Raw genomic sequence first — 18,974 nt, 5'->3', positions numbered from 1 at the left:
GAAATTGAAAATGATACAATGAACCTCAAGTGCTTAGCAAGGTACCAGTAATAAATATTATTTATTACTAAAGCTCCTCCCTTCCTAGCCCAAAGTGTCGAGATTCCGGTCCCGCCTCTTATGGAACAGAGCCTGAAGTGCCCAGGGCTAGTCTCGGTTTCGCCGGCTTGGCGCAAGTTCTCGGAAATCAGCTGTTTCAGTCCTGGGCTATTCCGTTAATTGGACTCCTCCCTCCGCGGGGCAGGGCGTACTTGAGCTATCCCATCAATCCCTGGAGCTGGAAGTGTGATTTCGGGGCCGCTTGTCCCGCCCCACCGGGGGGAGGAGTTGTGGCACCGCCAATGAACTTGGAAAAGTAGGGCTGAATGGCAGTTAGCGTCGGGGTTGCCAGGCTGTGTTCAGCCGGCCACTCGCGCCAGCCTGCTACGAGGGGGCGGATCCGAGGGGCGGGCCGAAGATTGAGGGCGGGGCGCGATTGCTGGTGCCTGAACTCCGTGGGACCGGAAGCCTTGCCCTGAACCGCTGGAGAGAGCAGGGGCTGAGACCCTCGCCAGGTACAGGCCCAGAGTGGGCGCGCGGGGGTCGGAGTGCAGGCGCGAGTTCCTCTCTGGGAAGGGCGGCAGGCCCCGGCGGTACGTCCTGGAGTGGTAAGTCTTCATTCGGGGTTGAAATAGCTGTCCTGTGCTGCATGCTGAATCTCCCCATCCTGTCCAGCCCAGCTTCCGAACTCTTTTTTTTTTTTTTTTTTAACATTTATTTATTTTTGAGAGACACAGAGCACAAGCAGGGGAAGGGCAGAGAGAGGGGGAGGCACAGAATCCGAGGCAGGCTCCAGGCTGTGAGCTGTCAGCACAGAGCCCGACGCGGGGCTCGAACCCACATACTGGGAGATCATGACCTGAGTCGAAGTCGGACGCTCAAGCAACTGAGACCCCCAAGCGCCCCACAGCTTCCCAACTCTTAACACCCACCTCCCCAGACTCCCCTGCAGCCTCCGATACCCGTGTTGCATTTGTTCAGTGCCTCAGCCAACAATTTTACCTTCCGGTCTGTGTTAGTTTTGATGCTCACTGTAAAAAAAAACAAAAACAAAAACAAAAACCATGTCCAAAGGTAGATATGATTTAACATCTTTCTTTGCTAAGTATAAGGGACAGGGGCGCCTGGGTGACCCATTCGGTTTAGCGACCCACCTTGATTCTCTTGATTTAGACTCAGATCATGATCTCAGGGTTTGTGGAATCGAACCCCAGGCTGTCAAGACCAGCGCCTACTTGGGATTCTCTCTCCCTCTCTTTCTGTCCCCTCCCGTCCTTGTGCTCTCTTTCTCTCAATATGAATAAACATTAAAAACAGATCAAAAACAAAAAAAGGGACGGAAAAACGAAACGATTTGCCTAAGGTTACATACAAAATGCAATTCTTTTCTGAAAAGCTGATTGAGCACAAAATATGTACCTAAGAGAATGAGGGATAATTGGAAAAAAACGTAAGTGTTACAGATTTTAACCTTTGTATATGTGATTTATTTGGGAAGACTATGGGTTTTGTTGTTGTTGTTTAATATTTAAACCTCAGGGTTTACTTGACACCTTGCTCTTTTAGTACCAGCTGAGATTAGTTCCTTGAGAACTGGGGTCTCTCCATTTTTTTTTCTTTTGTTAAGTTCAGTAGGCTGCATGGCCAGCCTAGTGCAGGGCTTCAACTCACAGTCCTAAGATCAAGACCTGAGCCTGAGATCAAGAACTGGACACTTAACTGACTGAGCCACCCAGGTGCCCCTCCATTTGTTTTTTTAAAGCAGTATAGGTATGCAGTTTAAAAAGACAAGCACTAGTAAAAGGATTAAAACAAAAAATAGGAGCCCCTGGTCAATCATTTCCTCTCCATGTTTTACTTCAAAGAGGTGGAAAAGCATCTCATGATTATTCATACGGGGGGGGGGGAGAGAATTTCTCCCACCCCAAACATTTTTCTTTCATTTGTAATAAAATCATGTGACCTTTTTTAGAACACAGATGTATGTAAACACTCTTTTCTGTTAGGCTCAGGCTGCAGCAAGAATAAGTTTTGGTTCCTAAGCAGACAGATGGCAGTGGGCAGGGAAAGATAGGAAGAAAGATTCTTACTTCAGCCTGCTTGGTGACAGACAAAAACCAGTTTTGAGGGAAATTTCTCGGTGAAAAAGCAAACAAACAAAAACCTTTGCTTTCTATGTCCAGCCCACCCTGGTGGGAAATAAAAAAAAATTTTTTTTCTGGGTCTCTCACAGAGTTGATAATCTACACGAAAAATTGGAGGTTAATAAGAGTCATAAAAGTATCACAGTCTTAGGGATTGAGTGACCCCTTTCACAGTATTTAAACATTTGGAATGGAGTTCTTCCTTCTTACATGGAGAGCAGATTATAGGGTACACCTGTCTCTTAAGAGGTGTCAACCTCTGATAAAGCTTTGGAGCCAGCAGGGATTATGCTGAAATAAATACTTCTTAAAGATTAAAAAAAAAATTAAGTTTATTTATTTTGAGAGAGAGCGCGCGCAAGTGAGAGTGGGAGAGAGGCAGAGAGAGGGAGAGAGAGAATCCCAACCAGGCTTCTCACTGAGTAGGCTCAAACCCATGAACTGTGAGATCATGACCTGAGCCAGAACCAAGATGCAGATGCTTAGCTGACTGAGCCACCCAGGCACCCCTAAAATAAATACTTCTGACTCAAATTGATGGTTAAATGCTCCAGCATAAGTGAACACAAACACAAACAAATAAATCTAAAATAAATTCATTGGGGACGATAGATGAAATAAATAAAGGTGGTAGAAATATCATTAATGTTGGTGAAGCTGATGATTCCTGTATTATTCACTCTGCTTTGGTGTGTGTTTGAAAATTATTAAAACAAAAAGGCCTACATATTGGAGCCCTTGAATGGTACTTTCTGGAAGAATATGCACCAAACTGATAATATTGGTTACCTATGGAGAGAAAGGGAAGGGACCAAGATTGGAAGTATGGTCAACGTAGCTTTAATTTTTATTTTTTCTTACCTGTATAATTTTAAATTTGTAGTAATAAGCAATCATGAGACTGTGGATGATTTAGTTCAGCAAAATTTCCAGTTGGGAACCTGCATCCTTCAGACTCAGATCCCAAATGGCGCAGTGGGAGATGCTACAGAATCTCGACAACCCTTTTCAGGATCAGCTACACCAGCTCTACTCAAATAGCCTCCTGCCAATGGACATTCGACAATGCTTAGCTGTCTGGATTGAAGACCAAAACTGGTAAGGACTTCAGGAAGTTGGGTACAGGTGGATGAGGAAAGTGGTTTCCTTCTTCCGAGTCCCCAGGATCTTGTAGACACCAAGGGCAGGAAGGGGTTCGAAGGCTTCAAAAGATAGTAGCAACCCTGCAGAGAGGCTTTTTTTTTTTCTTTTTTCTTTTTTTTAGTTTATTTATTTATTTTGAGAGAAAGAGAGTGCAAGGGAAATGAGCAGGGGAGAGGCAGAGGAGGAGGGAAAGAGAGAATCCCAAGCAGGCTCCATGCTTTAAGTGCAGAGCCTGATGCTGGGCTTTATCTCACGAATCCTGCGATCATGACCTGAGCCAAAATTAAGAATTGGACGTTTAACCGACTGAAACCGGGCAGCCCCCAAGATTCCAATCCTTGTCATTCTCTGTCCCCAGGCAGGATGCTGCATTTGGCAGTGATGATTCCAAGGCTAACATGCTGTTCTTCCATTTCTTGGACCAACTGAATTATGAGTGTGGCCGCTGCAGCCAGAACACTGAGTGCTTGTTACTACGGCACAACTTGAGAAAATTCTGTCGGGACATTCAGGTGCTTGGAGGAACCAGGAAGAGCCAAAAAGCCAAATTGAAAGGGAACTGAGTGTAGAGAAGTATGATTTAGGGTACGGAACAGGACCTAAAGATGTAAAGGGATGGGGGCAGATCTGGGGAAAGAGAGGACAAGGTGTGGACTTGGGGGATCACTGGCAGAAAAAAGGGCAGAGTCTAGAAGACCCTCTTAGGAAGAGGCTGGGTTTTGGGGGACTAGTGGTGAAAAGGGGAAAGACTAGGGACCCTGAGGAGGGGGAAGTACTGGGGTCACTGGTGGGGAAGGTCTGGAGGGGTAGATCATTGAAGACAGTTGAGTTCAATTCTTTCTCTTCCTACTGCAGGCCTTTCCCCAGGGCCCTACCCAGTTGTCTGAGATGATCTTTAATCTCCTTCTGGAAGAAAAAAGAATTCTGATCCAGGCTCAGAGGGCTCAATCGGTAAGAACGATTTGTAGTGATTTTGAAAGCTCCCAGAGTAGAGAGTGACCATGGAAAGGACTCAGGAAATTTGTCTCAGAACAAGATCCGCTCCCCCCTCCTGCCGCCCTCCCCCACCTTCCTCCCTGTGGTATAATTGAAGGCCTGGATTTAAGAGATGAAATGTCAGAATTGAAATGTGCTCAGAGTCTCTTATTTCAGGAACAGGAAGAGCCAGCCCTCGAAGCACCTGCAGAGAGCCAGCAGCATGAGATTGAATCCAGGATCCTGGAATTAACAGTTATGATGGAGGTTAGTAGATGCAGCAAGAGTCAGGGTGGGTAGGGCTCGGCCTGACTCCTCCCACAGAAGCAGCCTCATCTGGGTCTTATCCCCTCTACAGAAGCTGGTGAAATGCATCTGCCAGCTGAAAGACCAGCAGGATGTCTTCTGCTTCCGATATAAGATCCAGGCCCAAGGTAGGCAGCACACTGAGGGGTGGGCGAAAGACAGGTGCCTGCTTGGGGGCCAAGAGAGGAGAAGAGAAAAGCCCCAGTAAGCAATAATCTCCCCCGGCTACTACACATCACTGGCTACAGTCCTGCTGCCATGCAAAGCTAAAAGTGCTAGGATATGTTATAGAGGTTGGGCTGAAGGTGTGGCTGAGGGACAGCTAGTGAATGTTGGGGGAGATGCATGGAAAACTGCCTTAGCAGGTTGAGTGGGCTGTTGGTTCAAGTGTGACCATTCAGAATTTGCCTGAGGGCTCAGAGGTGCCTGTGCTTTGCTTGGTTCCCCCTTTTCTCCCTTCAAAATTCCCCCCCTCCCCACCTGACTCTGACTGAGGTCCTAGTCTGGATGTGGAGGGGAAGGAGCCCTAGGTCTGAGCATCTGTCTCCCTCCTGCTCCTGCCATTCAGTGAAGACACCCTGTTTGGACCCCCATCAGACCAGGCAGCAGCAGCTTCTGCAGGAAACTCTTAATGAACTGGACAAAAGGAGAAAGGTGGGAGGCAGACAGAGGGAGTGGGTAGCAGGGCATTGGGGCAAATGAGGCATATGGGAGGCCTGGTGTCTTAGCTTTGGCTTCTTTGTCTCTTCATCCCCAGGTGGATGGTAGAGGGTGATGGTAAGAAGTGCTCACCACTCACTTTATGGCTTTCTTAGGAGGTACTGGATGCCATCAAAGCATTGCTAGGCCGATTAACTACCCTCGTTGAGCTACTGCTGCCCAGGTTGGAGGAATGGAAAATCCAGCAGCAGAAAGCCTGCATTGGAGCCCCTCTGAATGGAGGATTGGAACAACTAGAGAAGTGGTGAGAGGCGTCTCCTACCCAGCCCCTGTCCCAGCCATACCGCTGTGCTTCGTAAACTGTAAATTGTGAATTGTAATGAATTTTCTCATTCATGTAATGAATTGCCTACCTAGGCAAGAGCTATTGCTCTTCTTACTCTCTGCTTTTCCAAATGACCCCAGCCAGCTCCCTTGTCTGACTGCAGTGACCCTCTCTTCATTCTCACCACCCAGGGAGCCCAGAGCCCAGTCTTTGTTTTGGCGGAAGTAATGGATTAATCCACAAGCTGGTTTCTCCTTCCTTTTTAATCACCCAAAAAATATATTTTCTACCCTTTTTTTAATTTAGCCACAATGACTATTAATGCTGAAAAAAAGGAAAGAAAATTACCTATTATCTTACTATCCAGATATAACTACTGTAATATTATTATACAAAAATTGAGGGGTGCCTAGGTGGCTCAGTTGGTTGAGCATCTGACTCTTGATTTCAGCTCAGGTCGTGATTTCAAGGTTTGTGAGATTGAGCCCCCACATTGGGCTCCGTGATCACATAGTGGATCCTGTTTGGGATTCTCTCCCTTTCTCTCTGCCCCTCCCCAGCTCGCATGCCTATGTGTGCTTTCTCTCTCTCTCTCTCTCTCTCTCTCTCTCTCTCTCTCTCTCTCTCAAAATAAATAAACTTTAAAAAAAATGTTAAAGATTGTCTCTCTCTCTCCCTCTGTCCCTCTTCCCCACTTGTGCTCTAAAATAAAATAAATAGGGGTGCCTGAGTAGCTCAGTCGGTTAAGCATCCTACTTCAGCTCAGGTCATGATCTCACAGTTTGTGGGTTCGAGCCCTGCATTGGGCTCTGTGCTGACAGCTTAGAGCCTGGAGCCTGCTTCAGATTCTCTCTCTCTCTCTCTCTCTCTCTCTCTCTCTCTCTCTGCCCCTCCCCTGCTTGCGCTCTGTCTCTTTCTGTCTCAAAAATAAGTAAACATTTAAAAATTAAAAATAAATAAATAAATAAATAAAATAAATAAAATAAATCTCTCTACAATAAAAAAACAAACCCACAAAGATTGAATCATTTTTCATACTATTTTGAGAGCTGTTTTTTTCTTAATTAAAAAAAGTTTTTTAATTTTTTTTTTTTTTTAACGTTTATTTATTTTTGAGACAGAGAGAGACAGAGCATGAATGGGGGAGGGTCAGAGAGAGGGAGACACAGAATCCGAAACAGGCTCCAGGCTCTGAGCTGTCAGCACAGAGCCCGACGCGGGGCTCAAACTCACAGACTGCGAGATCATGACCTGAGCCAAAGTCAGACGCTTAACTGACTGAGCCACCCAGGCGCCCCTAATGTTTATTTTTTTTTGAGAGAGAAAGAGAGCACGGGCAGGGGAGGGGCAGAGAGAGAAGGAAACACAGAATCCGAAGCAGGCTCCATGCTCCGAGCTGTCAGCACAGTTCCTGATGCAGGGCTCGAACTCACCAACCATGAGATCATGACCTGAGCCGAAGTCGGACGCTTAACCGACTGAGCCACCCAGGTGCCCCAAGCACTGTTTTTTTAAACTTAGCAGTATATTACAATATTTATCCATTATTTGTTTATTTTTTTAATGAGACAGGCTGATATATATTTTTTATAAGATTTTATTTACTTATTTATTTGTTTGCTTAAGTAAACTCCACCCAAAGTGGGGCTTGAACTTAACACGCTGAGATTAAGAGGTGCATGCTCAGTAAACCAAGTGAACCAGCCAGGTGCCCCTACCCATGTTATTTATTTTCTTTTTAATTTTTTTTTAATGTTTTTATTTATTTATGAGACAGAGACAGAGCATGAGCAGGGGAGGGGCAGAGAGAGAGGGAGACACAGAATCCGAAGCAGGCTCCAGGCTCCTAGCTATCAGCACAGAGCCTGACACGGGGCTCGAACTCACAGACTGTGAGATCATGACCTGAGCCAAAGTTGGATGCTTAACCAACTGAGCCACCCAGGTGCCCCCCTACCCATGTTATTTTTAATGGTTGCCTCATAGTTCCCTATATAGAGGTAACATAATTTAATTAATGAACTCCTATTTTTGGACATTTAGGTGTTTTTTTAATTTCTTGCTTTTTTTTTAGTAGGCCCTTTTTTATATTATTTTTTTTGTGATGTTGAAAAAATTGCTTTGTCCTTCAAGATACTTAGAGTGCCTATTGTTTTAAATATTTTCTTTTTTTTTTTTAATGTTTATTTTTGAAGGAGGGAGAGACAGAGTGTGAATGGGGGAGGGGCAGAGAGAGAGGGAGACACAGAATTGGAAGCAGGCTCTGGGCTCTGAGCTGTCAGCACAGAGCCCGATGCGGGGCTCGAACCCCGTACGAACTGTGAGATCATGACCTGAGCCGAAGTCAGACACTCAACCAACTGAGCCACCCAGGCGCCCCTAAATATTTTCTTTTTAAAAAATGTTTATTTGGCGGGGGGTGGGGACAGAATCAAGCAGGTTCCACACTGTCAGCACGGAGCCTGACTCAGGGCTCAATCTCATGAATAGTGAGATCATGACCTGAGCTGCGATCAAGAGTGGGACACTTAACTGACTGAGCCACCCAGATGTTCCTTAAATATTTTCTAATAAGAAAATTCATTATAATTTACTAAAAATAGGGGTACCTGGCTGGTTCAGTGGGTAGAGCATGTGACTCTTGATTTGGGGGTCATGAATTCGAGCCCCAGTTGGGGGATACAGTTTACTTTTAAAAAATTAATTAAATAATATTTTTAAAAAGTAAACTATTAAGAATGAATCACAATGATGTTCAGGTAAATTGAAAACAGGTATATGGGGCTTAGTGTACAGAATCACTATTTGAATTATAGTTGCAAACATATCCATCATTTGTATAGAGGTTGGCAAACTATGATCTAGTGATTTCTTGCTTTTTTCTTTTCAATTTTTTCCCCGAGTTTTTGTTTAAATTCCAGCTAGTTAACATACAGTGTAGTATTAGTTTCAGGTGTAAATTTAGTGATGCATCACTTCATACAACACCTAATGCTCCTCTCATCACAAGTGTCCATCCTCCTTAATGCCCATCACCCATTTAACCCATCCCCCCCACCACCCCCTCAGCACCCCCCACCCGCCACAACCCTCACTTAAGAGTCTGTTTTCTGCTTTGCATCTCTCTCTTTTTTTTTTTTTTTACCCTATATTCATCTGTTTCATTTCTTAGATTCCACATATGAGTGAAATCATATGGTATTTGTCTTTGACTTACTTCAGTTAGCAAAACTCTCTAGCTCCATCCACATCGTTGCAAATGACAAGATTTCATTCTTTTTTATGGATGAGTCATATTCCATTGCATATATTCAACAAAAATTTTTTTTTAAGTTTTTGATTTCTTGCTATTTTAAACAGTGCTACAATAAGTATCCTCATAGCTAGATCTTTATTTATATCCCTAATTATATCTGTAATATAAATTCCCAGAAGTGGTATTCTTGGGTTGAAGTATATGTCTTTTCTTTTTGGTAGTGTTACTGTTATTGTGTTGATCCTTTGTTTCATTGTCGTTAATAGAGCTTTATTGATTTTTCTGATTATAAATATGTGTGCCAATTGAAAAAAATTCAGACAACTTAGAAAAGAAAGTAACAACTACCCATCTGCATAATCTGATGATGCAGAGTTACTCATTGTTAGGGCTTTTGAATATATTTTCATAGATTTTGTCTATGCATATACATAATGTAGTTCTGTTTTAAAGATTTTAAGTAATCTCTACACCCATCATGAGGCTCGAACTCACAACCCTGAGATTAAGAGTTTCATCTCCACTGACTGAGCCAGGCCAGTGCCCCAAATATATATCTATTTTAAGCAAAAGTCAGGTCATATCAGATATGTACTATCTTGTGATTTTTTTTTTAATTTAGTATTTTGGGAGGCGCCTGGGTGGCTCAGTCGGCTAAGCATCTGAATCTTGATCTCCGCTCAGGTCTTTTTTTTAATGTTTATTTATTGGAGAGAGAGAGAGCATGAGCAGGGGAGGGGCAGAGAGGAAAACAGAGGATCTAAAGTGGGCTCTTCACTGACAGCAGAGAACGTGACATAGGGCTCTAACCCACAAACCTTGAGGTTGTGACCTGAGCCAAAATCAGACACTTAACCAACTGAGCCACCCAAGTGCACCTCAGCTCAGGTCTTAATCTCACGGTTGAGTTCAAGCCCTGCATTGGGCTTGGCACTAGGCATGAAGCCTTCTTAAAAAAAATAAAAAGTAAGAAAATAAAATTTAATGTTTTGGGGTATTTTTCCATATTAAAAATTTGAGCCTAGGGGTGCCTGACTGGCTCAGTTGGAAGAGCATGTGATGCTTCATCTCAGGTTGTTTGAGCCCCATGTTGGTATAGAGATGATTTGAAAAATCTTTAAAAAAATTTTTTTGAGCCTATATGATTATTTTTATTTATTTATTCATTTATTTATTTATTTATTTATTTGTTGTTGTTGTTGTTTTTAAGTAGTAGGCACTGCACCCAATGTGGAACTCAGCCAGGTGCCCCTGCTATATGATTATTTTTAATAGTCATATGGTATTCTATGGTGTGAATATGCCATAATTTATATATCCAATAGCAATTTTTCTAATTTTTCAATAGAAAATATTTTACAGATAACAAAGCTATGAACTTCCTCACACATTTGTCTGATTATTTCCTTAGGATATATCTTAGAAATACTAATATCTTAGAATACTACAAATTGTGTGTACATTTTTTAAGGCTTTTGAAAAAATAGTTCCAGGGACGCCAGGTGGCTCAGTTGGTTAAGCGTCCAACTTCGGCTCAGATCATGATCTCACGGTTTGTGAGTTCGAGCCCTGCATTGGGCTCTGTGCTGACAGCTCAGAGCCTGGAGCCTGCTTCAGATTCTGTGTCTCCCTTTCTCTCTGCCTCTCTCCCGCTCACACTCTGTGTCTCTCTCTCTCAAAAATACATACACATTAAAAAAAAAATTCTACACCTTTTGGGATGAGCACTGGGTGTTGTATGGAAACCAATTTGACAATAAATTTCATATATTGAAAAAAAAATTCTAAATTGCTATACCAGTCTGTTTGTTAATATGTAGTATATGATTGGTTTCCTGTCACCACATTCCCTATTATTATTTTTTGTTATATAGACAGTAAAGTATAGAAGTTAAAAGTATGGATTGTGGGGGCACCTGGCTGCCTAAGTCAGTGAGCATGTGACTCTTGATCTCAGAGTCGTGAGTTTGAGCCCCACTTTGGGTGTGGAGCCTGTTTAAAAAAAAAAGTAGTACTGATTGTGAAGGTTGATTGCCTGAGTTGTCACATACAATTCATTCCATATTCTATGACCTTGAGCAAGTCATTTAACCTTTCTGTACTTGAGTTTAATTATCTATAAAATGGGGATAATAATAGTAGCTACCTCATAGGGTTGTTATAAGGATTAAATACATTAAGCACTTAGAATATATAGTACATTTCAAGCGACATATGAAAAGTAACTTTATTATATAAGTAAATCTTTCACTAGATTTATATGTGAAAGTGATTTTGATTTTCATTTCTTGGATTATGAATCATGTTGCATAATCTTTTAAATGCTTTTGGATTCCTTTTTTGTCCCAATCAGTTTGTTTGTTTGTTTGTTTAAAGTTTATTTATTTTGAGAAAGAGAGCATGAGCAGGGGAGGGGCAGAGAGAGGGAGAGAGAATCCCAAGCAGGCTTCACACTGTCAGCGCAAAGCCCCATGCGGGGCTTGAACTCACAAACCATGAGATCATGACGTGAGCCAAAGTCAGACGCTTAACCAACTGAGCCACCTAAGTGCCCCTGTCCCAATTAGTTTCTGATTCTCCAAATAGTTCAAGGGGAGCTTCTGGAGCCTGTGTGGGGGGACCAGGAAACTCAGCAATTTTCACTCTCTCTTGAATTCTATCACCCAGGTTCACAGCTGGAGCAAAGCTGTTGTTTCACCTCTGGCAGCTGCTGAAGGAGCTGGAGGGATTGAGGCACCTGGTTAGCTATCAGGATGATCCTCTGACCAAAGGGGTGGACTTGCGAAAGGCCCAGGTCACGGAGTTGCTACAGCGCCTGCTGCACAGGTCTAGCTGCCAGGGAGGGACCTCTAGGGAGGGCAGAAGGAAAGAACAAGAGGAGCCATTCTTACAGATACTGAGTTATATATTCTCTTTGGATCTCTCTCCCTAGAGCCTTTGTGGTAGAAACCCAGCCCTGCATGCCCCAAACTCCCCATCGACCCCTTATCCTCAAGACAGGGAGCAAGTTCACTGTCCAAACAAGGTTGGTATTTCAGAACTTATTCCTGCTTCCTTTTTCCAGCCCTGGCACTGTTTCCTTTTTGGCTTTATAGATCTTCCCACTCTTATCATCTTCTCTCTTTTCTCTTCAATCTATCTATCTCTTCTAATCTCTTACCTTATTTTTTTCAAATATCTGATCTATCCAGAAGGTTGAGGTTGACTACTTTCCCCCATCCTTCTCTCTTCCCTCTAGATTGCTGGTAAGACTCCAGGAAGGCAACGAGTTACTGACTGCAGAAGTCTCCATTGACAGGTAAGTTGGGGCACATGGGACCAAGGGGTGGCCAGGACATGGGCTGGTGGGCCAGAGGAGACACACACAATAGGGTCTTGGGCCTGTGTTCTTACCCAATCCATTCCTACCTCAGAGACAATAACTCCTAGCTTTTGTTGAGCACCATGTGACATGTAACTTGTCAAGTACTCATCTGTCATAGGAAGCCCATGAGTTAGGTATTATCAATGCACCATTTAAATGAAGAAACAAGGCCAGAGAGATTCTGTCACTTGTGCAAGGTCATATGGTTAGTGAGCACAGATCTTGATTTGAACCCAGGTCTGTCTGATCCTAAAGTCTAAATTCCTAACTTCTACACTGTTTTGCTCCCTAGTGACTTTTTTTTTTTTTTTTCTCTTTTAGGAATCCTCCTCAGTCACAAGGGTAGGTGCCTGACAAGGATGCTGTAAACATTTGTGCACTGCATGACCTACGCAACCACATGGGGGCAGAGACAAGAAGGAGATTGATTTGGGTGGGATATGGACAAAAGGAGAAGGGGAGGTCTGAAATGAAGTAGAATTTTTGTTGCATTCCTGCTGAGTTTTTAGAATAACTCCTCCTCTCCTCCATATATCTTCCTCCTGGAATAGCTTCCGGAAGTTCAACATTATGACCTCAAACCAGAAAACTTTGACCCCCGAGAAGGGGCAGAGTCAGGGCTTGATTTGGGACTTCGGCTACCTGGTAAGAAGGGCTAGTTGCTTGAGTTTCTAGTCCAGTGGAACAGGCTAAGGGAAGTTCCCGGCCTTTGGAAGTCTTGAGGCAAAACGGGTTCCAGGGACCCTGGGGTCCCCACTCTGGCATTTTCTCTCCTTCCTCTCAATTCACAGACTCTCTCGGAGCAACGTTCAGGTGGTTCAGGAAAGAGCTGCAATAAGGTGAGGCTTGGGCAGAGGATTGGGGGATGGGAGGAGGAACTTCCCAAAGGGCCCTCTGATCATTATGTCCTTGGCTATCCTAGGGAATGCTGGGTGTGACAGAGGAACTACACATTATCAGCATTACAGTCAAATACGCCTACCAGGGTCTGAAGCAGGAGCTGACAGTGAGTGAAGATGGAGGGCAAGGAGAGATGAAGCCAATTTGGCAGAAGGCATTCAGCAGGGGTTAAATAGAAGCCTTTCAGGGTGGGAAATCCTCTCCTTGCCCCTGCCAAAGCTAGAAACATCACATCCTTCCTCTAACTCCTGTCTTCTCTTCAGACAGACACCCTCCCTGTGGTGATTATTTCTAACATGAACCAACTCTCAATTGCCTGGGCCTCTGTTCTTTGGTTCAATCTGCTTAGCTCAAACCCACAGGTAGGAGGTGGGGCCAAGAAGTAATGGGTGGCAAGGAGGGGTGTGGAAGCTTGGTGTGAGGGCTCTGCTTCTAAGTCATTCTGTCTTCCTCCTGCCCTTGCAGAATCAGCAGTTCTTCTCCAGCCCCCCCAAGGCCTCCTGGAGCTTGCTGGGCCCTGCTCTCAGTTGGCAGTTCTCTTCCTATGTTGGCCGAGGCCTTGACTCGGACCAGCTGAACATGCTGAGGAACAAGCTGTTTGGTACAGACCTCCTTTTTTCTCAGCCTTTCCCCAGCCTTAGTCCCCCCAGCCCTGTGTCCTTTCTGTTCCAGGGACCCTGGCCTTGTCTCCTTCCATTATCTGAACTGTCTGTTGCCCACAGGGCAGAACTCCAGGACTGAGGGTGCATGGTTATCCTGGGCTGACTTCACTAAGGTAACTCACTGCATTCTGTGCTGCTAGATCTAGGCCCTAGTGCAAACACTAGCCCTTCCCCCCTAATTCCTTCCCCTCACTGGGGGGGGGGGCAACTCTTCATCTCTTCCTGCCTTTCTATTCCTCCTTCAGCGAGAGAGCCCTCCTGGCAAGCTACCATTCTGGACATGGTTAGACAAAATCTTGGAGCTGGTTCATGACCACCTGAAGGATCTCTGGAATGATGGGTAAGGCCTTGGTCCGCCTCCCTCTCCCCACCCCCACTTTTCTGCCTTTCTAAGCTTGAGAATGGACTCTGTGCGCCCTCATGTGGCAAATAGGGAGAGAGAGCAAAAACTGGTGCAAGATAACACCCTCACACTTGGCAATAATAGTCCTAGCCAGTGTTTTTCCAGCATCCGTTGTGCTCCAGAGCCTGCTGGGTGCTCTTTATGAATTCTCGCATGTAATCCTTACAACAATGCTGAGTCTCAGAGAAGTTAAAGAATTTACCCAATGGGTATAGTTGGGATTCAAACTCAGGCCTGTCAGACCACAAGCTTATGGTCTTTCCACTATACTGGCTGCCCATCTTTACAGCACTTTGCCTTTTACAAGGTGCTTTTCATCTACGTGGCCTCACTGAATCCTCATACCTCTTACAACCCTAGAAGGTGGATATTGTCAATAAGGTGAAGAGACTCGGCCAAGATGGAATAGTTTGTAATGGCAGAGCGAGGGCCAAAACCTGGCGTTCTCTCCCTCTACAAGGAGAGGAGAGCAAGGAGGCAGGAGGGCCTCACAGCAGCTTTCTGTGTTTCAGACACATCATGGGCTTTGTGAGCCGGAGCCAGGAACGCCGGCTGCTGAAGAAGACCATCTCAGGCACCTTTCTGCTGCGCTTCAGTGAAACATCAGAAGGGGGCATTACCTGCTCCTGGGTGGAACACCAGGATGATGGTCAGCTGCTTTGCCCTGATGGTCCCACAGCCTGTCCCTTCTCCCCTCAATCAGCCCTTGGTTTCTCTGGCTGTGTCCTGAATCTCTCAGCAGGTTTGGGGTTGGACAGCCAGGGTGGGGAGCTCCCAGGCCCAACCTTTTCCTTCAGGCCTGCCCATTCCTACATCCATTCTACAGATAAGGTGCTCATCTACTCTGTGCAGCCCTTCACCAAGGAAGTGCTACAGTCTCTCCCACTAACCAAAATCATTCGCGACTACCAGCTACTCACTGAGGAGAACATACCCGAGAACCCACTGCGCTTCCTCTACCCCCGAATACCCCGGGATGAAGCTTTTGGGTGTTACTACCAGGAGAAAGGTGAGAATCACTGACATATGTCACTGGAATATTGTAGGGATTCTCAGGCATCTACAAATTCTACTCGTTTCTTCCAGACATGGAAAAACTGATATCCAGAGAAGTCAAAGGGTTTGTCCCGGGGACACTGTTAGTAGGGAGATATGACTCTCAAGACCGTTTGCAATAGGGGTCCTTAGGCTATGTGTCCAATCCACTGACCTCCCTGGCTTCCTGTGTATGTCCCCCACAGTTAATCTCCAAGAACGGAGGAAGTACCTGAAACATAGGCTCATTGTGGTCTCTAACAGGTGAGATATGAACTTTTGGCCCGTCGTCCGTAACATTTTTCGGCTGATAGAGTGACCCAAACCTGCTCAGTTCGCCTCTCTGACCCCTCCTACTGACCCACACTCTCCAGCCTCTAGATTTTTTCTTGTTCTGCTTGGCCTCTTTCTTCTGTTTTTCTGCTGCTATCCTTAGATTGTTTCCACAGGGCTTCCCTGATAATAATAGTCATAATCACTGATGTTAATGGGCTTCTACTTGAAGCATGGTACTAGATTTTTTTTTATAAGAACAGTTTTCTCATTTTAATTTTTATGAGTACCCATCCAAGCAGGTAATGACAGCCACATTTAATGAAAGTGTATTAAATGCCAGGTACTAGGCTAAATGTTTTGTGTTTAAACGTTTCTTATTTATTGAATCTTCATAATAGTCCTGTGAGGTAGACAGGGGTATTACTCTTTTCAGCCAAGAAACAGGTTTAGTGTGGTAGAGTGGCATGACTAAGGTACATGGCTAATAAATGATTAGGTCTGTCAGATTCCAAAGTCCTGCTTATTAACGATCCAACTTCCTCTCAAGTGTTAGAGGTGGTATTGTTCCCATTTTACAGATGATAAATCTGCAGCTCAGAGAGGTGAAGATCTACCCATCTAATAAATGATAGGATTCAAACTCTGGCAAGCCTGACTCCAAAGCCTGTGCTCTTAAGCCCTCTGCTCTGTTGGACTAGACTTCTTAGACTAGAGACAGTCTCTGCTTGCTCTGCCATTCCCCACTTCACCTAAGTAATCAAGCCCTACCCTTTTGTCTGTACTGTGGTATCCAGACAGGTGGATGAGCTGCAACAGCCACTGGAGCTGAAACTGGAGCCAGAAGTGGAGTCACTGGAGCTAGAGCCAGGATTGGCCCCAGTGCCACAGCTAGAGCCATGCCTGGAGTTAGAGCCACTGCTGGCAGCAGGGCTGGATCTGGGTCCAACCCTGGAACCCATGCCGGAGTCTACTCTGGAGCCCATGCTAGAGCCCACACTAGATGTGGTATCACAAAGAGTGTCAGAGCCAAACTTGGGACCAGAACTGAAGCTGGAGCCTATTCCAGACCCTGTATCACAGGCAGTGACAGAGCCAGAGCCAGATTTGCCCCATGATCTGAGACACTTGAACACCGAGGAAATGGAAAGTAAGTGATGAGATGGGGTTGGGGAAGAGGGGACACATTCCCTTTACCAACTGCCCTCCCTTACCCAGTATAGAAAAGGCTAAGCTCTAAGCTTCTCACTGGAGGGACACTCATTTGTGATTCCTTTTATTAGGAAATGTACCTGCCTCTCCCTTACCCCACCTAAGTGCCCTCTCAGGCCCTACCAGGTCTGTGCAGCCATCCTCCCTCATATTCCCTGCTGGGTCAGGAACTCCTTACCTAAGAGCAGGGCCTGACTTCTTTCTCTGGACTACCTAGTTTTCAGGAACAGTATGAAGATCGAAGAAATCATGCCAAATGGTGACCCGCTGTTGGCTGGCCAGAACACTGTGGATGAGGCTTACGTCTTCCACCCCAGCCATTTCTACACGGATGGGCCCTTAATTCCTTCTGACTACTAGGAATTACATTTCCTCTGTTCTTCCTGTATCTTTTGTCCCTCCTACCCCTCACATCATGCTGTGCTCTCCAAGGATGGAAAATCAAGCATGTACCCATTCTTAGCTGGTTAAGTTAACCCTGGGTTTTGGAGTGGGAAGTAAAAGCATACTGTGGGTAAGGAAGGGGCACTACTGAGTCAGAATAGATGTTGGCCATAGCTCTAACTAGGATCTTTGAGGCCATCTGCTGTTTTGGGAGGTATAGGGGTTCTGAGGGTAGGGCAGGACATTTAGGAGGTACTTGGAGGGCAAGACACTTGGAATGGCTGCTTTCCAGTATGGAAGGATGTCAACATTTGAATAGTTGGTAAGACTAATGTGGTGATGCCCACTAGCATTGGCCATCAGTAGGGAACAGAGACATGTGATAGGATTCCATTTCTCTCTTCTGGTTTCCTCATGTCTAAAATAACCTTTTCCTTCCTTCTTCCTTTCATTCCTGATTTAAGTCCTAAATTCCTTTGTTTCCTGCAGAGACTGAGACCTTTCTGCATTAGCCCACCATGTGAAGAAAGGAATAGGAGGTAGACCTCATTTTCTTACCGGTCTCCTCTCCTGTACCCCCAAGCTGGCCCCACCCATTCCTCCCCTTAAAATGATCCTGCCAATCTAATATGCCTGTGAAGCTTTGCACAATCATTGTCCAGTCTCCACTTCCTCACTGCTTAGGAGACAAATCACTTTTGGAGGCCAGGGATGTAGAGTTGCTGGGAATTTAGGAATCACTTTTTATAGTATTACATAGGGTCTGGTATTTTTACAGAGGAAGAGATGCCCTGGATATTTAGATATTTAGAAATATCTTAGATATTTCTCTATTAAGATAACCATCCCTTCTTTTTGTACAATATATTGTTGATCTGAAAGGAGAGTTTCTATTCCTTGGGTGTAGACCTGGGCAAAAACTGGGTTCCTGGGACTTAGAACCTTGAATATTTATCACGGGGCTCCAGACAACCTCACACCATAGTTATTCCCAGGGAACCCCATTGCTCTAAAATGTGTTTCCAGAATAACTTGAGATGTAATGAAAGTGAGGCCCTGTACATGTGGCTGTTTTCTGGCTTATATTTTAGAGGAATAGTCTTGTTTAGAAAGAGGCCCTTCTGAGCAGAAGTGGCTAATAAACTTTGTGCTGACTTGGAAGTGTTTTGTCTCTGAGCTTTTCTTTTCTGCTCACAAAGACTGATGTCCTTGGAGACACCAGCAGGCCATGTAGGACCAAGATCAGCAAATCATGGCCTGTCTTCCACCCACCCCAGTAGGCCCCTTCTGTCATGTTTTACTTCTTACCTCCATGTTTAGAACAGCCTTTCCTGTCCCTTAGATTCTTCCAGGAGGGCTGTGAGCTATATATGAGTTGGGGGGTGTGGTGAGCAGTTCTATAACTAGCCCATTGTCACTTAGCTGATTGGTGACAAAGCCAATATATAAACCTGGGTCTGTTTGACTCCAAAACCCATACCTTTTTAACGTTGTGACTATGGAGAAAAGGAAGAGAAGTGATCACATTAACCCCTTCCCCTTCTCTTTGTTTCAAAAGTAGTTTATCTCCCCTTGGGTAGTCAAACCCTCTGATGGGGTCCACAGATGTCCATAAAGGGAGAATCCCATTAATTTAGGGGATTTACTGCCATCTTCCCGGAATGCCTTTCCTGGTCAAAGCAGCTCTGACTTTTGATCCTGCAGTGATTGGGACTCCTGTCTTTGGCCAAATATATTCTTGGCCAAGAAAGTAAGGAGTAATAAGGTCAGGCAGTAAAAGGAGCCACATTTAGGGGCCCAACTTCCTAATTTCAATCCTTTGTAATCCCATTCAGCTTGTTTAGCGATACAGGGATCCAGACCAAAAAGATCCTAGTTACTCTATCTATACAC

At 44.8% G+C, this 18,974-nt stretch overlaps 1 protein-coding gene across 2 annotated transcripts; it reads left to right on the top strand.

Annotated features, from left to right (window-relative positions):
* The first annotated feature begins 475 nt into the window (after positions 1-475).
* On the top strand, positions 476-18,242 carry STAT2 (signal transducer and activator of transcription 2). 2 transcript variants are annotated; one of them, XM_047866596.1, is made up of 24 exons: positions 476-647; positions 3,067-3,281; positions 3,685-3,838; positions 4,182-4,277; positions 4,479-4,568; positions 4,660-4,735; positions 5,176-5,261; positions 5,423-5,571; positions 11,516-11,674; positions 11,781-11,873; positions 12,087-12,146; positions 12,534-12,554; positions 12,764-12,857; positions 13,004-13,051; positions 13,135-13,218; positions 13,376-13,474; positions 13,578-13,713; positions 13,835-13,887; positions 14,020-14,114; positions 14,690-14,826; positions 15,004-15,186; positions 15,419-15,476; positions 16,283-16,635; positions 16,915-18,242. In XM_047866596.1, exons 2-24 carry the CDS (start codon positions 3,151-3,153, stop codon positions 17,055-17,057), a joined length of 2,598 nt encoding a protein of 865 aa, XP_047722552.1. In that variant the 5' UTR covers positions 476-647; positions 3,067-3,150; the 3' UTR covers positions 17,058-18,242. The 2 variants fall into 2 exon arrangements, with proteins under 2 accessions (XP_047722552.1, XP_047722554.1); XM_047866598.1 differs by lacking the exons at positions 476-647; positions 3,685-3,838 and having other exon boundaries at positions 3,171-3,281.
* The last annotated feature ends 732 nt before the right edge of the window (positions 18,243-18,974 follow it).

This window comes from Prionailurus viverrinus, chromosome B4 (assembly GCF_022837055.1).
Source record: "Prionailurus viverrinus isolate Anna chromosome B4, UM_Priviv_1.0, whole genome shotgun sequence".
Classification (NCBI taxonomy): domain Eukaryota; kingdom Metazoa; phylum Chordata; class Mammalia; order Carnivora; family Felidae; genus Prionailurus; species Prionailurus viverrinus.
Note: the sequence above shows the minus strand (reverse complement) of the source record. Positions and strands in the feature narration are given on the sequence as shown.

Excerpts from the sequence above, each read along its gene's own strand:
- STAT2 (XM_047866596.1), top strand. The coding sequence starts at position 3,151 with ATGGCGCAGTGGGAGATGCTACAGAATCTCGACAACCCTTTTCAGGAT. Across the intron at positions 3,839-4,181 it reads AATTCTGTCGGGACATTCAG|GCCTTTCCCCAGGGCCCTAC; the intron begins GTGCTTGGAGGA and ends TTCCTACTGCAG. Across the intron at positions 4,278-4,478 it reads AGGCTCAGAGGGCTCAATCG|GAACAGGAAGAGCCAGCCCT; the intron begins GTAAGAACGATT and ends CTCTTATTTCAG.